Consider the following 22,105-nt stretch of genomic DNA (forward strand, 5'->3'; position numbering starts at 1 on the left):
TGGGCTCAAAAAAAGTAAGCCAACATTGCACATGACTTATTAAATAATACTGTAGCCAGTATTTGGGTTGGTGTAAACAAACTGGACAGCCAGCGACGTATGCCTGCATTACCAAGTGTATACATCATGCTTGACACAAAGTCATAATGCATCAATGCTCTGTCCAGACTGTGTTATTTGTCAACCACGACTCTGTTTTTATAGCCCCAGTTATTAGGGTCATATACCCCTCGAGATTATGATTATCCTTCCGAATCAAATGACGTTGAACTCAAGAAGTGTTCGAATCAACGTCACTTGTGACGTTTTGAAAATGGGAGGTCTTAAACCTGTGGCTGAGTGCTGAAGATGTCAGTCCCTGCAAGGAAGAAAGGTGAGCTCTGGTTTTAATGGCTGGCTTCATGTTCCCGGTTAACAATGAACAAATCATACATAGCCTTGTGGTTGGTATTGTTCAAACTAGCCACGCAGTCGAGGAACAGCTGAAAATACACGCTATTCATTTGAGCGGTATCGATTCTCATACCGCTTGCAAAATGAAACACAGTTTGTGTCAGTGCTATTGTAAAATATATAAAAGTCTTAGACATGTTGCTTTTTTCTACTCTGATGCAGTATGAGCATCAATAATCTACTCAAAGCATCCACTAGTGTTTTCTACTGTTATTATAACAACCTTGACTTGTATAAAGAAGGAAAAACATTGAGTGAAATCACTCGATTTTCAAGGTGTGGTATCCGAAGCATAATCAACACGTACAGAGAAACGTCATCTGTAATAGACAAACCCAGGACTAGAAGACCCAAAAAGCTGTCAAACAAGGATGAGCAATACTTGAAGATAATAAGGGCTGAACTGACGACAGAACTGGAAGAGGGCACAGGTGTCATTGTCACTCAAATCAACAGTTGGAAGGTCACTCTTGAAATCAGGACATAAAGGATGTGTTGCAGTAAGAATACCTCTGTTAAGAAACGGGAACAAGACACAGAAATTGGACTATGGAACAATGGTCAAAGGTGCTTTGGACTGTTGATGGATGGACAGCGACACCTGTGCCTTCTGCCAGTTCTGTTTTCAAGTATTGCTCATGCCTGTTAGATGACTTTTTGGGTCTTCCAGTCCTGGATTTGTCCATTGAATATATATATATATCTATATATATATATATATATATATATATATATATATATATATATATATATATATATATGTATATGTATATATATATATAATGTTGTCTGACTATTTAAGGAATCGTTCTATGTGCTCTGTGTTAGCTGATTGATCTGACACTAGTGGTTATTGGTCTACCCTAGCATTGAGCTCAGTGTCCTTAGCTTTGTGCTTGCCTCTTACATATGTGCTTTTCTTAATGCATTTAAAATGTCGGTTTGGTTTCGGATGGGTATCAAACAGTATGTAGTACTGTTACAGTATGTAGTACACTGCACAGTACACTGCACAGTGCACTTCGCTCTGCATTCTGTGTTTCCTGTAACGGGTACACGTTTATGAATCATTTTACAACAAATGGGAAGTATTTTGACTAAAGATTTTATAGTGCAACTAACAATGTACATATTGCGTACAAATGACAGCCTCGACGACTGTGTCATTTCACACACTGAGTTGCCCTATAAATCCGGAAATCAGATCTGATTCTGGTCACACACTACACTGGCAGGTGCTTGCGCCTTGCAGTCAGCTTAGGTTAAAAGTGCTTCAGTTGTTTCAGTGCTGGTTGAGAACTGAGTGAGATGTTAGCATCTGACACTGCAGCGCTATTGTGAATCGAATTTAACTGCACATAAACATTTAAAGCTGATTCAAGTAAAAGCTTGTTCTGTGCTCTTGGACGCTGTGAGAGGTGCAGATGAGTTTCCTGTGATGTGGGCCATTCTTCTAAATAATTGTGCAGAGCTGGAATTCAGGGCAGGTTACTGTTGCAGTAAGTAGAGGATGTTCCTCGTTCCACTTTGTATAATTGCTGGCGGAGCGGTTATTACTGCTTGTTTGTACCCCAGTGGTCTCTTACATATTTTGAGGTGTTGAAATTCTGTGTTCAGATGCTGCTGATGTGATCTGTGTTTTTGTGTCAGGACCCCCTTGTAAATAAGCCTTATGCCTGAATGTGTGCTTGCCTGGTTAAGTCAATAGTAATAAATAGAACAGGATACGAAAGAGGCTTTAAAATACATTTGCAGCATCCAGACAACCAACAGGATCCCCCGCAAGGTGGCTATTTGATAATTTCAATCAACAGTAAACAAGCTGCTAATTAACAGCTAACCCTCTACTTACTCAGCAATCTGAAAATGCTGACTAGGAACACTCCAGGAGCCCGCACCATATGGCCGCAATATGCACACAGGGTGCTGATGCTTGTAGTACGTGAGCAGATGCTGAATCAGCCCTCTGTGAGTCACTGTGTTTGCACGAAGTAGTGTGTACACACCAGGTGTCGATGATCGCATTTTGCTTTTGCACACGCAGGCAGCATGACTCGGCCATCATTTCGCTCCATTTGCTGCAGGAATTGTTTCTCCGGACATTTTCAAAAACAGCGAGCGGGATGTCTTGTTTTGTGATGGTTCTGTGCTATTTTTTTTAAATTTTTTTATATAGCTGACAGAATAGATGCAAAATGCTAATGAGAATAAATGTGGAGGCTTTCTGCTGGACTGGAAAATGAAATGACCATTTAGGATGTACAGTAAGACTCTCCAGCCCATGCAATAGACAGAGATGTAATTCTGCTCTTGAGACAGCAGAGTGCGCCCAAACACAGATACTGTACAGTGGCACCTGCACACTTGTGGCTTCCTGTTTTTTTAATGTGTTTTAATGCATTATTTTTAAGGTACAATTTACTAAATTAGCATATGTTTAGCCATTTGAAGTGCATTAAGCAGTCTGCACAAACCGGTTCTTATGCATGCATCATTTCTTATTGGTGTAACATTGCCATTTTTAAGGGAAACCCATTCCTTAACTTTAAAGGGTTACCGCAGGCATAGTTGTACTGTATGTCAAAATGTGTTGAGGCAAGCTTTGAACTGCTGCACTTCTCAATGTGTGATCCAGGGTACCCTTTCAGAAGAGATGACCCGTTCAGATGTGACTGTCTCCTAGTGCAAATTTCAAACAAACAAACAAATACACACCGGTATTTATGTGGCATGGCTGGCTGAGCAGGAGCATAACCAGTTGGAGCCAGTATTAGCAGGTTTACGGTAAAAGGCTGTGACGTTGGGACGGCATCTTCACTGTACCTCCTTGTGCAACGCGGACAGGGAAGGTCATGTAGCAGCGCAGAAACAGCTTCCTTACTCCAGATCCTGTTACCGGCAAATTGGACTGACTGTTGCTGTGCGAGTGACTGGCTGAGATCCACTGGGAGGCTTGAGGAAGGCTTGAGAGGGCAGAAGAGAGTAGAAAGGGAGCTGAAGACTGCTGCAGTAACCACACACAAACAGGGAGAGAGAAATTCAATTTACCTGTGAGGTATCTTTTAATCTTAGAGTACCGCACTGGAGCACAGTGACCGAGTGAATGTCATAGTGTATGCCGTTCTTGATTTCATTGATCTTCAGATAGACAGAGCTTGGTGGAGACTAGAATAGAGACACCCACACCATCCATGGTTTCTATCTGCATAGGCTGAAATTTAAAAGGATTTCTGTGGGTTTGTGACAATGAATACTCCCGTTACTGGTGATTTTAACAGCCAGGATGATGTGGGCGACTTCATTTAAGCCAGGACCCTTTGCAATACATTAAAAAAAGCTGCTGTACTAATTCTGCCAAACATCCTCCTCAAATGCAAGTAGTAAAGGATCATAGGAAGATCTATGCTATAATGAATGATTTTTTTATTAGGATACATATTTTAGCTGTGCTAATAATAACTGATTTATAGACCTCCATAATAAGTTGCTGGTTGCTGTTGAAAAGCCTTCTGTTAATACTGTGCCAAACTAAGTCTAGCTGTCGATTCTTGTTAGAGTTATGAAGATTCCTCGCGTCTAGAGCTCTCGGTCCCCAGGTGTTCCGTCGGGTTGTCTGTCTGTCTGTCCAGCTAGCTATCAGCGTGGACAGTGCCATTAGAGTAGAGACATGGCCACGGATTCATGGCAAGACACTGGAAAGACCAGGAAAAGTCACTTCAGATCCTGTGAGAAAAAATCCTGTAAGTATGATTTTTTTGTACACTCGGAAAGCAGGCCTTATTAACAGTCCGGTTTGTTTACATCATCCTTGAAAACCTGCTAAACACATCACTTAGTTAGACAGCATGATCCTACCTGTATAGCTGGAAGTATTGCTGGACATTTCAAGAAGAAAAACTGAAATTTAACAAGTGGATTTGCTTTTTCAGTATTTTTATGTCTCTAGATATCCATTTAAGTGACCTATCACAACCTGAGCAGTAGTTTTTCTAAATGGTAAGCTTGTCATTGAGTTGTACTGCATAACCCTAAATAAAGGGGTAATGCACACTGTCAATAGAGGGCCGGTGCAGCTCGATGTACCATCAGTATTTACAGAGGCTGAACGAAGACATTGGAAACACCTACAATATGTAGAGCATATCCTTTTAAATTTCGTTTAGCTTTAACTGGGTGTTCATTCACCTTCCAGAGCAGGTGTGTTCTGTGCGTGACCAGCTTACAGAAGAAAGAGTAGCAGTTCAAAGTCATCAGATAATGGCCGGGCTCCAGATTGGTACAAGGGGCTGAGAAGGCACTGTTGTATGAACTGGCATTCGGGGCGAGGGAGCCAGTGAACTCCCTTTAACAAATTGAAGCAGTTTGCGGCCCAAAAGAAACCCCTGCTTTTTTCAGGATGTATCATTGGTAAAGCAATGAAAATGAAAGCTGTCATCATTGCTTTGCCCCTATAAGGTTTTAGCATTGTATTGTGCAAGTGCAGCGAGAGAGCTGCTTTGATGCAGCTTGTAACCCTGTGCACAGTGGATTGTTCCCAGAGAGGCCATCCCGTGAGACTGGCGCACAGGAGCGCTGTCTGCAGTCCGTCCAGGGAAGACAACCCCAGAACGGGTGGATGACCTCACTGCGCAGGACACCGTCTGAGAGTTTGTACTCAGCGGCGATTCAGAAAAGTGTAGAGGGGGCTATAAACAGAATCAGGGCAGGAAATTGAATATGAAAGAAAAGGGAGGAACCTCTGTGTCTTGGACATTTCATTGAAGGACCATGTTAAAGCAGTTTTCAAGGAGTCATTTCAATATACTTGGGTCATTCGAGCTCAAGTGGACCCCATTTTGGGAGGTTATTTTGAGACTCGGGCGTGTCTAATTAAGCACACATATTAAATATGTAAAGGCAGTCCCATTCCCTCCTCATGTAAAGGTGCCAGCATGTCTAGCGTGTGTGTGTGCAGCACACAGGGTCACGCTGCTGACTGAATGTCATGTGGAGCTCACATGATGGAAACTGGCACCTCACCTAGGGCGTTAGGAGTCTGAGGCCAGAGAGAGAGAGAGAGAGAGAGAGAGAGAGAGAGAGAGAGAGAGAGAGAGAGAGAGGAGAGAGAGAGAGAGAGAGAGAGAGAGAGAGAGAGAGAGAGAGAGAGAGAGAGAGAGAGAGAGAGAGAGAGAGAGAGAGAGAGAGAGAGAGAGAGAGAGAGAGAGAGAGAGAGAGAGAGAGAGAGAGAGAGAGAGAGAGAGAGAGAGATCCTTGCTGAATTCTGTTCATTCCTGTCAGGAGTTTGGAACAGTAAGCACCTATCATTAATTTTTTTTTTTGTGTCGCATTAACCCTTTCGTGCACGCCGACCTCCATTGAAAACAAAATAAATGTTCTAGTTTTTACATGGGAACATATGTAAGATGCAAATAGCCTCATATGAGGATGCCATTTTCCCCCTCTATAAAGCAATGGAAAAAAAATCAAGGGTTGATTGTTATTTGGAAAATGATCATTGATAGCAGTATTATCAGCGGTAAACATGTTTTCTGTAACTCTTACCAAGATAGCAGTTGCTCTAATATATGAGTCTTCAGTGCCTTTCCTCCACCTAATGTGGATTTATATTGGGACTGTAGGGGTGTGAACATCAGAAGCAGCTCTGATCTACTGAACAGACCCCATTCTGTCTGGACAGCATGGCTTACTTTTACTCAAGGCAGATGCTCCGGTTTCTGTTTCGCACTCAGCTGTGCAGAATAATCCCTCCGGCATCACCACTGCACTGACACAGCACACACACAAGCCTGGCTATCTGGATTGATTGATTTGCATGAAGTTTGCAGGGCAGGAGTGAACCGCTGTAGACCATATAAACAGCGGCGCCTCTGCGGATTTTAATGAGATTGTTCAGGGTGGTGTTGTTAACGGCTAGGTGTGTCTGTCTGTCCAGCATGGGCCTCCTACATGACCAACTCCCCCACCGTGATTGTCATGACTGGCCTCCCGGCGCGAGGGAAGACCTACATGTCGAAGAAGCTCACGCGCTACCTCAACTGGATCGGAGTGCCCACCAAGGGTGAGTGATTCAGACTGCACGGGACTGGGGCAACCCATGCAGCTAGAGGAATAATCCTCATACAGTGCTGTAACTAACACGTTTAATACCATGTCATGTGTGATCCATTTGCAGAGCAGTTTGATCCATACCATATTCTATTTTATTATTATTATTAGACATGCCTGATCTTGCTGTGCACACACAGTGTTTAATTAAACCCACACTGAAACCTGGAATCGACCCAACAGCTGTGCAGTGGCATTCTTATTTCCACTGCAGAATATTAAGTATCTCTTCCTGAATAAGAACTGAATGGAAGGAATGAAGTGAAGTTAATGCTTTAATGCTTTGTGCATATAAGCTGCAATAGGATACTTCTATAGTTGAGCTAGCTCCCAATTCATATAGCGCCAATTTTGCCTAATGTACTTGAAATAATCAACTGTCTTATAGTTTGTTCTAGGCTTTGATTTCCCCAAAGTCCTGGTAAATGTTTACTGCGATTTAGGATAGGCACCTGTATTTATTATTTTATTAGATAGTGATTATTATTATTATTATATTTTTTTAAATGGAGTGCACGACTTGTAAAACGATCAGAAGGCTGATGATTGATTGTAATAATTCTTTTTTTAGTTTTCAACCTGGGTGCGTATCGCCGAGAGGCTGTCAAAATGTACAAGTCCTACGACTTCTTTCGACACGACAATAAAGAAGCCATGGAAATCAGAAAGTAAGAGGCTGCACCCTGCTCTCACACACACACACACACACACACCGACACTAACAGACATGCAAACACATGCACATGAACACATAATTAAAACCCAGCACGAGGCGGTGTTGCAACACGCACGGGTATACGCACAGCCTGCTGCACTGGTAGAGATGACAGTCCCCATAGCAATAGCAAGCTGGGATTAACCCTTTTATACACTGAGCTCTCCACGAAAGAGACTCTTACATGCCTTCTTGAAATAGATCTTAATGATGAAAACTTTTGAGATATCTGCCTGCAATGGCGATCTGCTGCGTGGAAATAAAATACTTGCCGTATTTAAAATCTTTATCAGACCTGCACAGCACAGAGTTACTGCAGTGATTAATTCACTACTATAAAAAATGTGCTATAAAAAAGTTAATCTCTTCCTATGAGGATGTTATCAGTACTGTATTAGAAATTAATAACAAAAAACACATCAGTGATTTACTTTGCGTGTTCGAAGCAACTGACCCACTTCTAGCAGTTTGTCAAGCCGTTGCTGCCAAGTGAATGACCATTTAAAATTTTTGCCCTGATCTTCAACAAGCAGCATGCAGATTGTCTTTGCACTCCCTGACAGTCTACAAAGAAATCTATTTGTGTCAACGAGATATCTTCATACAATAATGAATGAGATAATGTAATAGCAGATGATAAGTCATATACACTGTGCATATATGATGCATCTTTTAAATGAGAAGCACTACACAAGTGAAAGCCATAAAGAGATATATAATGTGTCAGGCTTTACCAGAGTATAAAGGTAATATCCCTAAGAAGAAAGAACTACCTGGTACCCCCCACCTTCCCAACCCAGATAAAAACACAAATACAGCAGTATACTGAACTGTGGAACTTACAACCTACAGTATTAAAAATCTTCAGATTACCTTCAAACACCACAGCTAGACCTGTCCTACTAATTATTCATTTTCATTATGTGGTTTTCTTAAAAGGATTTTGTAACATGAAACATGAAACAGAAACATGAGGCGTTTTTCTCCTTGGGAGTTAAAGACAAGAGTGAATACTGTGTATCAGCTCACCAGCGGCCCCTAGAGGAGACAGTAGGGATGGCATTGTGAAGGATGCAGTGTGCTGCTGAGGTGTTGTCATGGGAACGAGTTGTCTGAGTGCTATTAAAAACACACTGTTTTGAAGGGGAAAAGGGTGTTAACAAGCAGTAGTGGGAGCCGTCCCGCACGCCCAAACTGTGTAAAACACAAACCAGCTTTGTGTGTACATAACACTTGGGTCACTTACTACACGGCAATACGACTCCCACATTGCATAACATTTTGATCTAGTCCTGGTTTTACTATGAGTTTAATCAGATGCACCTGAGCTTGTTACCTAGTTTACACTGTGGCTATTCAAGCTCGTAGTAAAACCTGGAATGGGTGAAACCCGGTAAAGACTGACACATTATATATCTCTTTATGACTTACTGACATTGCATTGGAGTCTGTGCATTGCATTGCAGTCTGTATAAAGTTTGCTGAAGTAATGATTTAAAAACTGTAGCTTCTGTACTCCAAGCACAACCTGGCATGGGTGAAACTGCTAAAGCCCTGACTGTGTTTTCCATGTAGAATGAATTATAAGGTTCAGATTCCTTTTGAAGTTTCCTCTTGTTATCCACAGACAGTGTGCCTTGGTAGCTTTAGAAGACGTGCAAGCCTATTTGACGGAGGAAGGGGGGCAGATCGCTGTAAGCTGATCTTGTTGTTTTTTTCCCCCTCCCCTTTTGCAGTACCCTCTTATTGTTCTTCATGAAATTTCGTCTCATGGTGCTGTCACTGCATTTCCACTGCAGGTATTTGATGCCACAAACACAACCAGGGAAAGAAGAGAGCTAATCCTAAGTTTCGCAAAGGAGAACTCGTACAAGGTAAGTGCCTTGCCATTAGAAAGGACAGCGACTGTACTGTGCACTCTCATACCACGTTGTGAATCATTTTCCCCATGTGTCTCTTTCAAGGTCTTCTTCGTGGAGTCTGTGTGCGACGATCCTGATGTCATTGCTGCTAATATATTGGTATGAACTGTATGCTGTTAACCCCATTGCATTGCATCCCCCCCATTCTAATGATATACAGCAGTAATGTTATTCTTCAACAGGAAGTGAAGGTGTCCAGCCCGGACTATCCTGAAAGACACAGGGAGCGTGTCATGGACGACTTCCTGAAGAGAATCGCGTGCTATGAGGTTACATACCAGCCCCTGGATCCAGATAACGACGACAAGTAAGAAGGACTCGCTTGAATGAGACAAGGAAGCCTTAATAGAGTGTATCAGGTAGCTCTGCAAGGAGATTGCTGCAGAAGAATTTTACCTGTAGAGAAGGCAGTGGGGACACCCAGTGGCCAGAAGAGGAGGTATCCTTATTTTAACCCTCTAATGCCCATCACATGTGATACAACACATAGCCACTCCTCTATTATTATTTAATCCAGCCTCAGAAGCCATCATTTTTCATATGCAGGACATAGTGTCTTTTCTCGTTTCTTGGTGGGTGAGGGGTGCTGTGTTTTTATTTTTTTCCCAGATAAACTGACAGATACGTGTGAAAGCTGTACAGTTTGTAGCTGGGTTCATGTCCCGCCTGGTTGTGCTTGTCTAACAGAGGTGTCCATTGAGCTTGCTGTGTGTTTCCGACAGAGACTTGTCCTTCATTAAAGTGATCAACGTGGGCCGGCGCTTCCTCGTGAACAGAGTCCAGGATTACATCCAGAGCAGGATCGTCTACTATCTCATGAACATCCACGTGCACCCACGCACCATCTACCTGTGCCGCCACGGAGAGAGCCAGCACAACGTCCTGGGCAAGATCGGGGGTGACTCGGAGCTGTCAGCGCGCGGCAAGCAGGTCAGAGAGAGAGAGAGAGAGAGAAACCTGGGCTTTAGGGGTCCAATCCATCTATCAGATCTAGACACTGCTGTAAATGTTTAAAAGAGCTTTGAGTCTCAGTGTGGAAACCAGCATCCCATGTGCCAATTTCATACAGTAACACGACCAGCTGCACTGTGAAATCTTCAACTCTGGAGACCAGTCACTCCTCCATCACCAGACAGTCTCCCTCAATGACGGCCACACGATTCAGTTATGTTAAGTGTATTTTTATATGGTAAAGGATATGTAAAGTAGTGATTTAAATAGTGGTGGTGCTGCTTCCCCTTGTAAAAGTTTGTCATGCTGTTTTTGCACAGCAGTTGTGTAGTTTTGCCATGCTTTTCCCATGCTTATACTATTGCATTTACCACAGTCTGCCGTGGTCTACCATGTTTTTTTCAGTATGCTTCTCCATACCTGTCTGGGCTTTAGTCCTTATATATGCTGTTTTACACTTTGCTGTGCTTCTACTATGGGAAACTTTTTGATAGCATTGTATTTTAGTTTGAAAGGTTTTGCTTAAAGAGGTTAGCAGTTTCTTTATCGCTCTGTGATGTGGCGAGTCTTGAGCCTTTTTTACTTCTTCACTGTTTTCTTGGATTCGAACTACACAAATTAACAAAATAAATACAAACTGCCCATTACTGCAGCCATGGAAACAGATAGAGTACATTCTAACACAGTCATTGGCGTCAAGCACTAATCTAACTGACAGCAATATCAAAGACATGGACCCGCCAGGCTAAGCCAGACACAGCAAGACACGGATCTTCATCAGCCAAATGCAGACCCGGTTTCTAAATGGGTTCACACTGACAAATGTTTTGACTGCTGCCTGCGTTGGTCTTCCGATACGTTAGATACTGCCTTATTCTGGCAAGCTTCTTTCGCGTGTTCCTATTCATTACTTAATGATGCATTCAATATTATATTTAATGATTCAGTCAACGGCTGTATCCACATCACTCAGGAGACAGTATAGATCACTGGTCCTTCCTTCTCTAAGAGTTCTTTAAGTAATGATTGCATTTTTTCTCTCTCTCCCCCGCAGTTCGCTCATGCCCTGCGGGATTTCATCAAGCAGCAGAAGCTGGCTGATCTGAAGGTGTGGACGAGCCAGCTGCGGAGGACAATCCAGACCGCCGAGGAGCTGGGCTCCCCGTACGAGCAGTGGAAGATCCTGAACGAGATCGACGCGGTGAGGGGTGCCTAGAGCGTTTACTGTAAACGTGAGCTGGCACAATTTCAGATGACACAATTTTCAGTTAGCACAGTGCGCCAGCTCCTACAAGTGCCAGTTAACTAGGCGCTAATCAGCATGTGAACTTCATTGCACCTGAAATACTGAAGGGCAGTGCATTCCTGTAGAGAAAACAGAAGCTGCTGAACCCTGTCTCGTTCGAGACCTTGGATCATTGTGGTATACCAGCCAGTCTGGAACGGCAGATAGGACTGTAATGGAACAGAAAGATAGCAGGGGTGTAAGCGTTCTTATCACACAGGTCTGCCTTCTCCACTTCTTCAGGATAATATTGAAACGTGTTGCGTTTATTTGCCGGGCGCAGGGGGTGTGTGAAGAGATGACCTACGAGATGATCCAGGATTCTTTCCCAGAGGAATTTGCCCTGCGAGACCAGGACAAATATCACTACCGCTACCCAGGAGGAGAGGTATGGTATTGGAGAGAGAGAGAGAAGGTCTGTTTCAGACACTAATCTTCTAATCTTACATTTGTTCGGAATTCACTTTGTCATTTCCTGTTTCTGTCACCACTTCCTGAGCATGTCAAAAATCAACTTGCTGACAAACCAAACGGACGTGGTACAGTATTGCGTACGTGCACTGGGGCGTTGCTAGGGGACATGGTCATAGTTTTTAAGACGTCACCAAGATGTGGTGACTGTGACAGAAAATTATACAAAAAAGTAAATCTTAACCCCAAGAGAAAACATTAAAGCAATAGTCATCACCAAGCTGCTCTTTTGCAGCAATGTTTATCAAAAATGCAAATTTAAATGTGCTGTGTGCACACAAAGGTATGCTTTTAGAGACTCGTGACTGCGTACGGATATGTGATCATGCATGCATGGGCGATTAATATAACACATGCCATCCACACATGCAGGCAGGTAGGAATTCCTGCATATACTTCTGAATCGGTGCTTTCCAACTGTTTCCAAAACATACAATATACCACATACAGTAAAGTGTTTTTAAAGAATTTGGTTAAAGACATCCCTCAACTTTCTTTTGTCTTTTCAATGACTGCATAATTCGTGTGTGAAACTAAACCCCAGGTTATGGTTAGGACTAGAGCAGTGGACTGTGAGCAGTGGGATTCAGCGTGAACGAAGGGCTGTGGTTAGAGCGAGATCTCCACTGTGGAGGCAGAGATTACCTTGTCGGCCCCCTGTGTGATTGAGGCCAGGGCGATTAGGAAGGGGTCAGCCCTGCCCTGATCTAACTTGGGTCCCGGTTTCTCTGTGCAGTCCTACCAGGACATGGTGCAGCGTCTGGAGCCCGTGATCATGGAGCTGGAGAGGCAGGGGAACGTGCTGGTCATCTCACACCAGGCCGTCATGCGCTGTCTGCTCGCCTATTTCCTGGACAAGAGCGCAGGTACAGAACGAGCAGCAGCAAGTTGATTCAGAAGTCTGATTCGTACCATATTACTGTACAGTTAAAAAAAAAAAAAAAAAAATGTAATTCAGTTTTGTATTTTTTTCAGATGAACTTCCTTACCTGAAGTGCCCACTGCATACTGTCCTCAAACTGACCCCTGTTGCTTATGGTAAGGCATCATGTCCCTGATAGAAGGTATATACACTGGTCTGTACATTATTCAATAAAGGGCTCTAAAGCCCTGCACGCATTGGGAAGCATTTATCACGGAGCAGACCTGGCGTCTACCTTTAGCAAACCGGGAGCATGCGACTCTCTGATCGTTCAGGTGACTATGCAAGGTGACGTGGTTTGAACAGTTGCTAAGATGGACAATCATATTAATACGTATGCAGACAGACCTTGTCTTTGCACCTGTGCCCAGCCAGTCCATGCCAGTGTGCATTCCTAAAGTCACAAAGCCTTGACTGCAGGCTCTCACAGTAGGCTTTCTAAAACACTATTCCCTTCCTTTTAGGCTGCAAAGTGGAAACGTTTTACTTGAACATCGAAGCAGTGAACACTCACAGAGACAGACCTCCTGTAAGAAACTTTTCGTATATTTTTTTATTTTTTTATATATATATACCATGCATGAACTGTAATACACTTAACTCTGTAGTAGGAGAGTGACATCAATACCTAGAGCCAAGTCGTTGTGTTCCATTAACAGACTAATAGTTAAGTGTCAGGGTTGTGTAGAGAAGTCTCCTATCTGTTGTGTTCTTGTGATGTTGGTTCATTCCATACACTTCCTCTGTCCTTTTGTGTGAAGCGTTTTCAACAGCGTTTTTGGGTTCGTTTTTTTTTTTTTATTCAGAGATGGAAATGATCTGAGAGAAGGAGGTCTGTACATACTTGTGCACTGCGTTTATTTTAACGTATTTTTTTAAATGCTGTTCAGTGGTGCTTTGAATCAAAGGACTGTTTTAAAGCTGATTTATGTGTTGTTCACGTGACATTGCCCGTGGAGTTTGTGGGTTTGCTGTGGTAGAGATGGTGGGGTTTGCATCTTTATCTGAAGAATGACCTGGAGTTCATTCGCCCCATGGCAGTTGTTAACTCTTCAACACTGCAGACTTGCACGCTGTGAGAGCGACTGATGGGATGTGTACGGTCATTTGTGATTGGTGTTGTTTTGTTTAATCATGTGTGAATTCAGTCTTACGCCTGTAAAGCAATAATGCGCAGTGACACTGGTGGAGTGTTTTACATGGACAATGCGCTGTGCTGTCTGTGCTACTTCACAGAAAAGGGAACATTTGCATTTTGTACTTTCCATTGCAGTTTCATCAAAACATGCAAATGACTCCTTCCAAACAGACTCTTGTCCAGGGGGGTGTACCTGGATCAGTGGCAGGGTCGGGGGGAATGTTCCTGTTTCACTTCCAGTTCCTTTTCACAATCAATTCCCAATTCCAATGCCTTTGAAGGAATTGATATTTTAGAGACACTATAATTGTTGCGATTGTTCAGCTGCTTTCATTTGAAGCCAATTTAATTCACTAACAGCGACTTCAATTTAAGTAACTTGATAACACTGTGAGGAGCTCATTTGGAATTGATTAAAAGGGAACAGGAATTGGAAATTGAACTGAATTGGAACTGAATTGACGCTAACCCTGATCACTGTAGCTCCTCGTCAAGCAGGGGATGCTGAATGAAGCTGTAGGGGGTGCTGTGTAACCCTCCCGGTTTCTCCCGTCTCCAATCAGGATAAAAGCGGAAAGGATCCAGCCCCGACCCTGCAGCGGCGGAATAGTTTCACCCCTCTGGCTAGTCACGACCAGGTCAAGCGGCCACGGCTCTACAGCGCTGGCAACCGGCCACGCCTACCCCTGACCACGACACTGGGGGCGCTGCACTTCCCTGAGCCGCAGCAGGGGGCGCTGCGTCAGCAAACCCAAGTTAGTGTCACTCACTACATCGCCTCTCCCTCACATCCTCAATCACAACCTGCATCCCATTAATCAACGTTATTACATTATTCTGCACCAATTAAAGTATTCATGGATTCGTGCTTCAACCACTAGGCAGATCACTGAACTGACACAATTACAGTTGATCATCTTCTTTTGTAGTTTAAACCGCGCAGTTCTTCTTTCCTCGGGTTTAGCGGATCATGAGACTCCATCACATATGCTGAGATAAAACTGGAAGAAACTAAGGATAAGTCACTATGGATAAGTCAGTTAGCGCCATGTCTTTACTCGTGGTTAGAACGCAAGGCAGCGCCCTGGATAAATAAGCTGCTGCCCAACTGTTTTGTTCACTAATTCCTCTGTACCTCCTCTCCTGTTCCTTAACCCAGCAAGCATGTTGCTATGTAAAAAGTAAACTGCTTCAAATGCCTAGTGTCTACAGTTTATTGTTTGCAACTGTTCTGAGTGATTCTGTCACGTCAACATTACTGGATTCCCTATGCTTTTGAAATACTCTGCTATACTATAGGATACACTGAATTCCCCTGTGCTTTCGAAACACCAGTCTGCTATACTAGAGAACATGGTGATCTGGAATGAGAAAACCAGCATGTAAGAGAACCTAAAAACTCACCCGGAATTTCAAAACAGCTCAATCAAAACTCTCAGAATAAACTGATAAACCTCTTCAGTGTTCTCAGGATTAGAGCTTGAAATCCATTCAAAGGGTTCAACCCTTGTAGGCAAGGGAAAGGCAACCCCACCATTTGAAACACTATCAGTTGAATAATGAGGCACTTAGGTCATGATACAGTATGCATCTCTACCTGATACATGATATGCATCGTAGTCTGTGGGTGATGTTCTGGTCCTCTATTACACTGTTACACCTGTATTACACTGTCACGCCTCTATTACACTGTTACACCTGTATTACACTGTCACGTCATCTATTACACTGTCACGTCATCTGTTAGTATCAGGAGTGATGAAAGCACAGTGAATCAGTGCAGCTCTGGTCCTCCTCCCTGCTGAAGAGTCCCCGTGCACAGCTGTCCTTGCTCTTCATCTGTGCCTCAGCTCTTCTCCCTTTCTCCTCCCCTTTCTTTCTGCCTCTCCCTCCCTTTCTTTTCACAGCATCGTTTGGGGAATGCCTGCATGTGAGTACTTTCAGAAGGCTGGTAAATTGACTTCACTGATTAAAAATGAATTGCATCAACATTTTGGTTGGACCATTTTAAACATTCATACCATATAAATGTTCATTAACTTTAGTATTTATACCGATCACACACACACACACACACACACTGGCCAATAATCAGTGAAACTGTGCATTAAAAGTAAGTTCTGTAAGACACAGCAATTTCATGATCAATAATAACAATAAGTAATTAAAAGATTATTTGTATTAATCTCCCAATAAAGCAATTCACTAATTCATTTTATTAATCTTGAACCTACTGTATGCATTTGAATGCAAAACCTTATGCATAACTTGCAAACACTTAATCAGAATTCCAACCAAGCCAGGCAGAGAAACGGTTCACCTAGCGCCTTCTTCAGTGTAGTTTCCTATAATATAAAACCTTACCTGGGAGCCGGTGTGGATGAAAGCTTTCCCTGTGTTCTTCTTTTCAAGGGGTCGTTCCAGCCTGGCTGCCTGTGAGTCTCTAGTCGCTGTCTCTGCTTCTGAGTAGAGCCTGAAGGACACCCTTGCATTGCTCCCACCTGCTTGTAACGTCTGTTCAAACTCCTGCTCTTGACGGCTTCAGCGACAAGCATATCTGTTTTTTGTAATAAATCCCGTAAGCAATGTGGAAGGAGGCTGTGGGTGCAAGCATGTGCTGCTCTTGTAAATAAGTAGCTTTGATAATATAGCAGGCTTGCAGCTGAAGTTGTGTGTGTGACAAGTTGTTAAACACAGCCAAACCTCGGCTTCTAATACAATAACGGTCCGCCAGTACATCTGAATGAGTTTTTCTCGGTTTCAAAAAAGTAAAAATGCATGAAGGACTTGCACTGATGGCTTCAAATGTTAAGCTCTGATATGAGATCAGACTACCTAGAAATATATATATATATATATATATATATATATATATATATATATATATATATATATATATATATATATTCCCTGATTCTCATTTTACTTTAAATTCTAGCTGTATGTTTAGTTATTAATCCATTGTTGCACAAATCTGGGGACGTATTTTTTATTTATTTATTTTTTAATTCCTGTGATTTGTATTTATTCACTTTTGTCAATCCTACTGTTATAATGACAGTGGCAGACTGATCATGCCTTCCTGATGAGATACACAGCATCATGGACTGTATCTATTTGTATTTAACTGTAATTGTACTGTTCTTAAAGATACTCGTTTCTTTAAGGGAATGTCGATTTGTCTGTAAAGGGAGGGATGTGACTGAGAGATAGATCAAGAACATCCCGGACACGTTACACTAGTTTGGCTACTGGGTTTCACTCCATATTAGCAAAAGCTGAAGAGATTTTCTTCTGTAAAAAAAAAAAAAAAAAAAAAAGGGTTTCTTTGAACAGAAATGAAGATTTGGGGTTTGTTTTGACACGAGCAGTGCAGTGGTCTCCTAATTCAAGTTGACTGTGACAGCCCCAGCTGTTTAAACACTGGCATTCAGTGTAAAACTGCACTTCACAGGGTTTTCAGAGAACACAGTGGCAACTTGATTTGAACTATAGTGTAACCCATGTTAAGATGGTTAAATAGCATGTCCTTAACTTTCTGAATCTGACTCATTTGCTTGCCTTACAAAGTAATCAATATACACAGTATGTATGTATAAATATTTGTAAGTTTGTGAGTTATCTAGATTAGGTATAAAGCGTACTGTATACTGTAACAATCAATAACAAATTACAACTAACTCAAAACCTACTGATTAACTCAGTCGCCTTATGGTCAATGTATTCTGGCTGAATGTATATACAGCACAGTACTGTACACCATTGACCTGGCAAGCCAGTATATTAAATGCATTACAGAGGCATATCTGTTAAGGGTGCATTCGAATACCATTAGGTGGTATTTGGTTAAAACTACAGAATGTTGTTTGTTTGTTTTTTTTCTTCTATCTGCAGATTTTCTTGTTTACTGTCATGCAAACACCTCCGAGCCCGAGCAATGGTATCATGACTTCTGCTTTCTATAGCTGAAGTTGCCTTTATTTGAATTGTGTGCCAGGGCGTGCTGGCCTTGCCCATCAGGGGACAGCTAATCTCTGTGCTGTCTCATTGCTCTGAACACTACATTCACTTGGATGGATTGCACTGAAACACAGGATTTTTTTAGTTTTTTGTTTGGCACTCCCATATGATAAACACTTTAGCGTACTAAATTCTTTGGACAACTCGATGAGAGTACCTAACTCAGCGACTCTCCCCGTGTGTGCTCAGCCATGGTAATGCCCACTGATCTACTAATGGTACCAGGGGGGTGATTTGTTGTAACAGTCTGCAGTTGCGCATGTCTCCCTCTGCTCCGTTGTGAAGGCGTGTGCAGGTTTTCAGATCAATGAGCCGCTCGTGAGATTTGAGTATCACAGGCAGAAATATCCTAACATCCATACAGGGAATGAGTTTGTGCACTGCAAGCTCTTAGTACTCTGTGGACACTATTCTTTAAAAGATAAGTGGAACCCGGGTATGAGAAATGAAATTCATGCTAGGGAAGATTTATAACTGTTTAGATTTCTGTGAACGCAATCATTATCTAGTCAAAATGGCTGATTAGTTTAATATTTTAAAATAATATTTGTAATCCTTGCTTTTAACTGAACTAGCAATGCAAAACTTTGTAATGGAGCTAGTTTTGCATAGGCATTTAAATAGATGTATTTTTAGGACATATATTAAAATAAAAAAGTTTTAAAAAGTGTAATTTGTGGCACCAAACATTGGGATTTAATGATCTTAATATTTAATAGTTAGATTACGTATTTCTGTGTCTGATATATTCAATGTTATTTATTGGCAAACTGCAGTGTGTAATCAGGAATGGATTACATTTTCATTTCAAAAGCTGTGGAAACGCACAATATTTCTGAGCTTGCTCTACTGCTGATTGTATAAAAAATCTGATGTCTTTTGTTTGCTAACATTCTTCTGTATGTTGCAAATCATGATGATGTTAGAGTAATTCAGCAATGTGATTGCACAATCAATAAAAAAAAAAAAAAAAGAAAAAAAAATTGGCTTGTGCTGGTGTGTTATTAAGAGATTGCAAAATCAAATTAGTATTGTTATAGTCACTTCCTAGGTAATGGTAAGTCATGTTGTCTCAAAGTCTGTTTCTATTGATAAAGTACAGTTCTATATTCATTATTCCGATCCAGCCTGTCGCTGGCTTCCTTAACAGCTAAGGGTATTTAGCCAGCAGGAATTTAAATGTATTCATGAAAACAGACTTCATAAATAAATAAGTACAACTTTAAATAACTTGTAAGCCATTGGGCCTTGTTCACAAGGCTTGACAAAACAGTCCCTAACTGGAATAGTCTGATAAAGGGGTTGCAGTGCTTTTTAAGGGAATGTGAACTACAGACTGCAACTCCAGATATAACATACACCATGTCGAGAGTTGGCGCTTTGATTGAAAAAAGATCAATACTAAATGTTCGCAGTACTGTGTACCGTTGGCAGTACATGCTTGATTTATTCTTCTTCAGCTGAATTCTTTGGTGGAATTTCAGAAGTACTGACAATGATCGTTTTGTGAACTTTTACTGGCTTTAGTGTTGTTTACCACCCACACAAGTGAAGTCTGTCTGCCTGACACTGGGAGTTGTTTTCTAGCTTATGTTCAGTAAAGCACTGTTCTGTGACCAGAAAGGTGAATTGCATTTAATACATAACCGCTCACAGTTCAGACAGCATGTTCATTAAAAGGTACAGAGAGAAAGCAGACTTTTTTCACTGCTATAGGCAGGACCAAACTTTTTAGAGTCGAAGCAGAGCCCACTGCTGGAATCCTGAACTGATCTAGGCACGAAGAGCCAGATTCTCAAAGCTATTTACTCAAAACCATTATAAGCACAATTGTTTAGTTCCTGAATAGGGGGAAAAAAAACAGTAAATATACATCCAGTCGAAGAGACAACTTAGTACTTCATTCAAGCCCCTGAATTCAAAGTTGTTAGCGGTTTATTTCCGGGTTGGTAACTATTTGATATGTTTCTCCTTTCTAAAAGAAGGTCCTCATGATGAATTGGAGTCATATTATAGCTTTGATCATTCAGCTGTGAAACTCATTTGTTGGCTCTTCCATTCCTGGTCTTTGTTCCAACCCTGTTCTAAACTGTTTAATTGAACAAATGAAACCTCCACCCAGACCCTGAAGTACTTCATTATATGTTACCTGTTAAACCTGGAGTGGAATTACCCTCCAGGACTGGGATTGCACACCCTTGATCTGAAGGTTAGAGTCTAAACCTTGGTCCTCTGAGACCCCTGTGTCTTCTGGTTTCCATTCCAACTGTGCTCTCAAATACTTAACTAAACCCTTATTCTCAGCTCCTAAAAAGTTGCAGATTTAAGTTATGTATAACATTTTGCAGTTAAGTTGAAATCCCTAACTGTTTAAGAGCTGAAAACAAAGTTCTAATTAAGCTAATTATTAGTTCAATAAAGGGTTTAGTTAACTAATTAAGAGCTCAGTTGGAATGAAAACCAGAAGACACAGGTTCCTGAGGACTGGGTTTGAAAAGCACTATAATACAGAGTCCTTCAAGGGTATGTAGGTTCTTCTAATCATGCAGACACGTCTCTTTAGTGTAAAACACCAGGGAGCGCCCTACTTTAATAATTTAGACGGTGGCGACATTTAGATCAGCTGCCATTTATACCGATTGAATAGACTGCAATAGCTGTCATAGACCAAGACAAATGGGCAGTGAAAAAGCTGTGAAAAAGTTCTGTGCTTGTTAAACAAGTAAATGAAGGTGCATGCTTTATAGCAGCTATGTGCATTATTTCTAATATTTTCTTCCCATGGTTTTAATGATTAACTGGCCTCCTTGGACAGTAGCCAATGTGTGGAATACTCAATGTATTTCCTTGAAGAATTGCAGCCCTCTGCCAGGTGTGATGCTTTCTCATGCCCTCCGCACTGTATATACCCTGCATTGACTTTGTTCTAGCTTCATTCCTGTGTGTATCTCATTTCCAGAACACGTCGGTCTGCCGCAGTCGGAAAGAAGCCCTGGAAACTGCCCCCCTGGTCCCATGAGGAGCCGAGGAGAGGAAGGACACCTTCCCAAAGAACAAATGCTCAAGGGAATGAATTTTGTGTGTTCAGCAGTAGAGACGTCGTCACTTAGTGTTTTGTTTGTGGTGCAAGGACAATGAAATCTGTGGAAAAAACTAAACCTGTACATGCAGACATAGCAATTTTATCATTTTTAAACAGCTAATGTTTTTAATTACACACTGTCCCACTGTTAGCGGTATGTCTGTGTCTTATTCTGATCAAGGTCGTGCTGACAAGACAGCATTTGAACTAAAACCATTGAAATTTAAATCTCCGTTGTATATCTAATAAGTGTTGGGGAAGACTGGCAACACTTACTGTCATTGTGATCTACACATCGTTCCAATCTTTTAAAAGGTTTCAGGGTTGTTGTTCTATTTATTCACATGTTCTATGCCTGTAATCAACTGGGCTGTAGATTAACTTCTCTGCCACAAACTGACCAGAAAAATTAAGAATTAGCACTCTGTTGTGCACTCTGTAATTACATTGTAAAAGCACACAGCTTTCTGTGCAAATACAAGAAGTTTTACAGCATAAACTGAATGTGTTTCTACAGTGTATGGGTCTTCTAATATTATTTTACTAGAAAGTTGTGAACATTTGAATGATTTATTTCGTTTTATCATTTCTAAACTTATAAAACACTCCACTTGATCTAAACCATGGCAGATCCAAGCAGGGTTGGGGTCTATTCCTTTTTTGTAATCAATTCCCGCTGAACAGACCTCATGTCTTTACAGAATTGAAGAACTGAAGCCATTTATAAAGACGTCTGTACTGTTATTTCTCTCTCTTAAAACAAAAAACATATTCGGTATGTGCCTGGTTTTTAAATGAACTTTAATAGACTTGTTTTGCACAGTGCCGCTGGCTAGGTCGTGGTTATTTGTCACACAAATGCTGTCTGCATTATATGAGTATCATTTATTATAACAGCATGTATACATATTTAATTTTTTTTTAGGATTGCTAATAAAAAAAAAATTAAAACAAATCTTCAGACACGTATTGCTCCTTAAATCAACAAGTGTCTTCTGAGTTTAGTTTATATGGTTATGTGAAGTGGTGCCTTTCCAATAA

At 41.5% G+C, this 22,105-nt stretch overlaps 1 protein-coding gene across 8 annotated transcripts; it reads left to right on the forward strand.

The window, feature by feature from the left end:
• Nucleotides 1–279: 279 nt before the first annotated feature.
• LOC121304698 (6-phosphofructo-2-kinase/fructose-2,6-bisphosphatase 2-like) lies at nt 280–22,105 on the forward strand. Of its 8 annotated transcripts, none has more exons than XR_005947990.1 (16): nt 3,264–3,508; nt 4,009–4,193; nt 6,386–6,511; nt 7,130–7,226; nt 8,901–8,967; nt 9,073–9,147; nt 9,238–9,294; nt 9,378–9,502; nt 9,918–10,125; nt 11,201–11,347; nt 11,715–11,819; nt 12,639–12,768; nt 12,878–12,940; nt 13,289–13,353; nt 14,526–15,892; nt 16,375–18,953. XR_005947990.1 is itself a non-coding variant. In XM_041235985.1 (15 exons), the coding sequence occupies exons 1-15, from the start codon at nt 4,121–4,123 to the stop codon at nt 20,999–21,001; spliced, it is 1,590 nt and encodes a 529-aa protein (XP_041091919.1). In that variant the 5' UTR covers nt 3,264–4,120; the 3' UTR covers nt 21,002–22,105. The 8 variants fall into 8 exon arrangements, 4 of the variants coding, with proteins under 4 accessions (XP_041091919.1, XP_041091921.1, XP_041091923.1 ...); XR_005947989.1 differs by having other exon boundaries at nt 3,264–3,503; XR_005947991.1 differs by lacking the exons at nt 3,264–3,508; nt 4,009–4,193 and adding an exon at nt 280–373.

Source organism: Polyodon spathula, chromosome 39 (genome assembly GCF_017654505.1).
Source record: "Polyodon spathula isolate WHYD16114869_AA chromosome 39, ASM1765450v1, whole genome shotgun sequence".
Taxonomy (NCBI): domain Eukaryota; kingdom Metazoa; phylum Chordata; class Actinopteri; order Acipenseriformes; family Polyodontidae; genus Polyodon; species Polyodon spathula.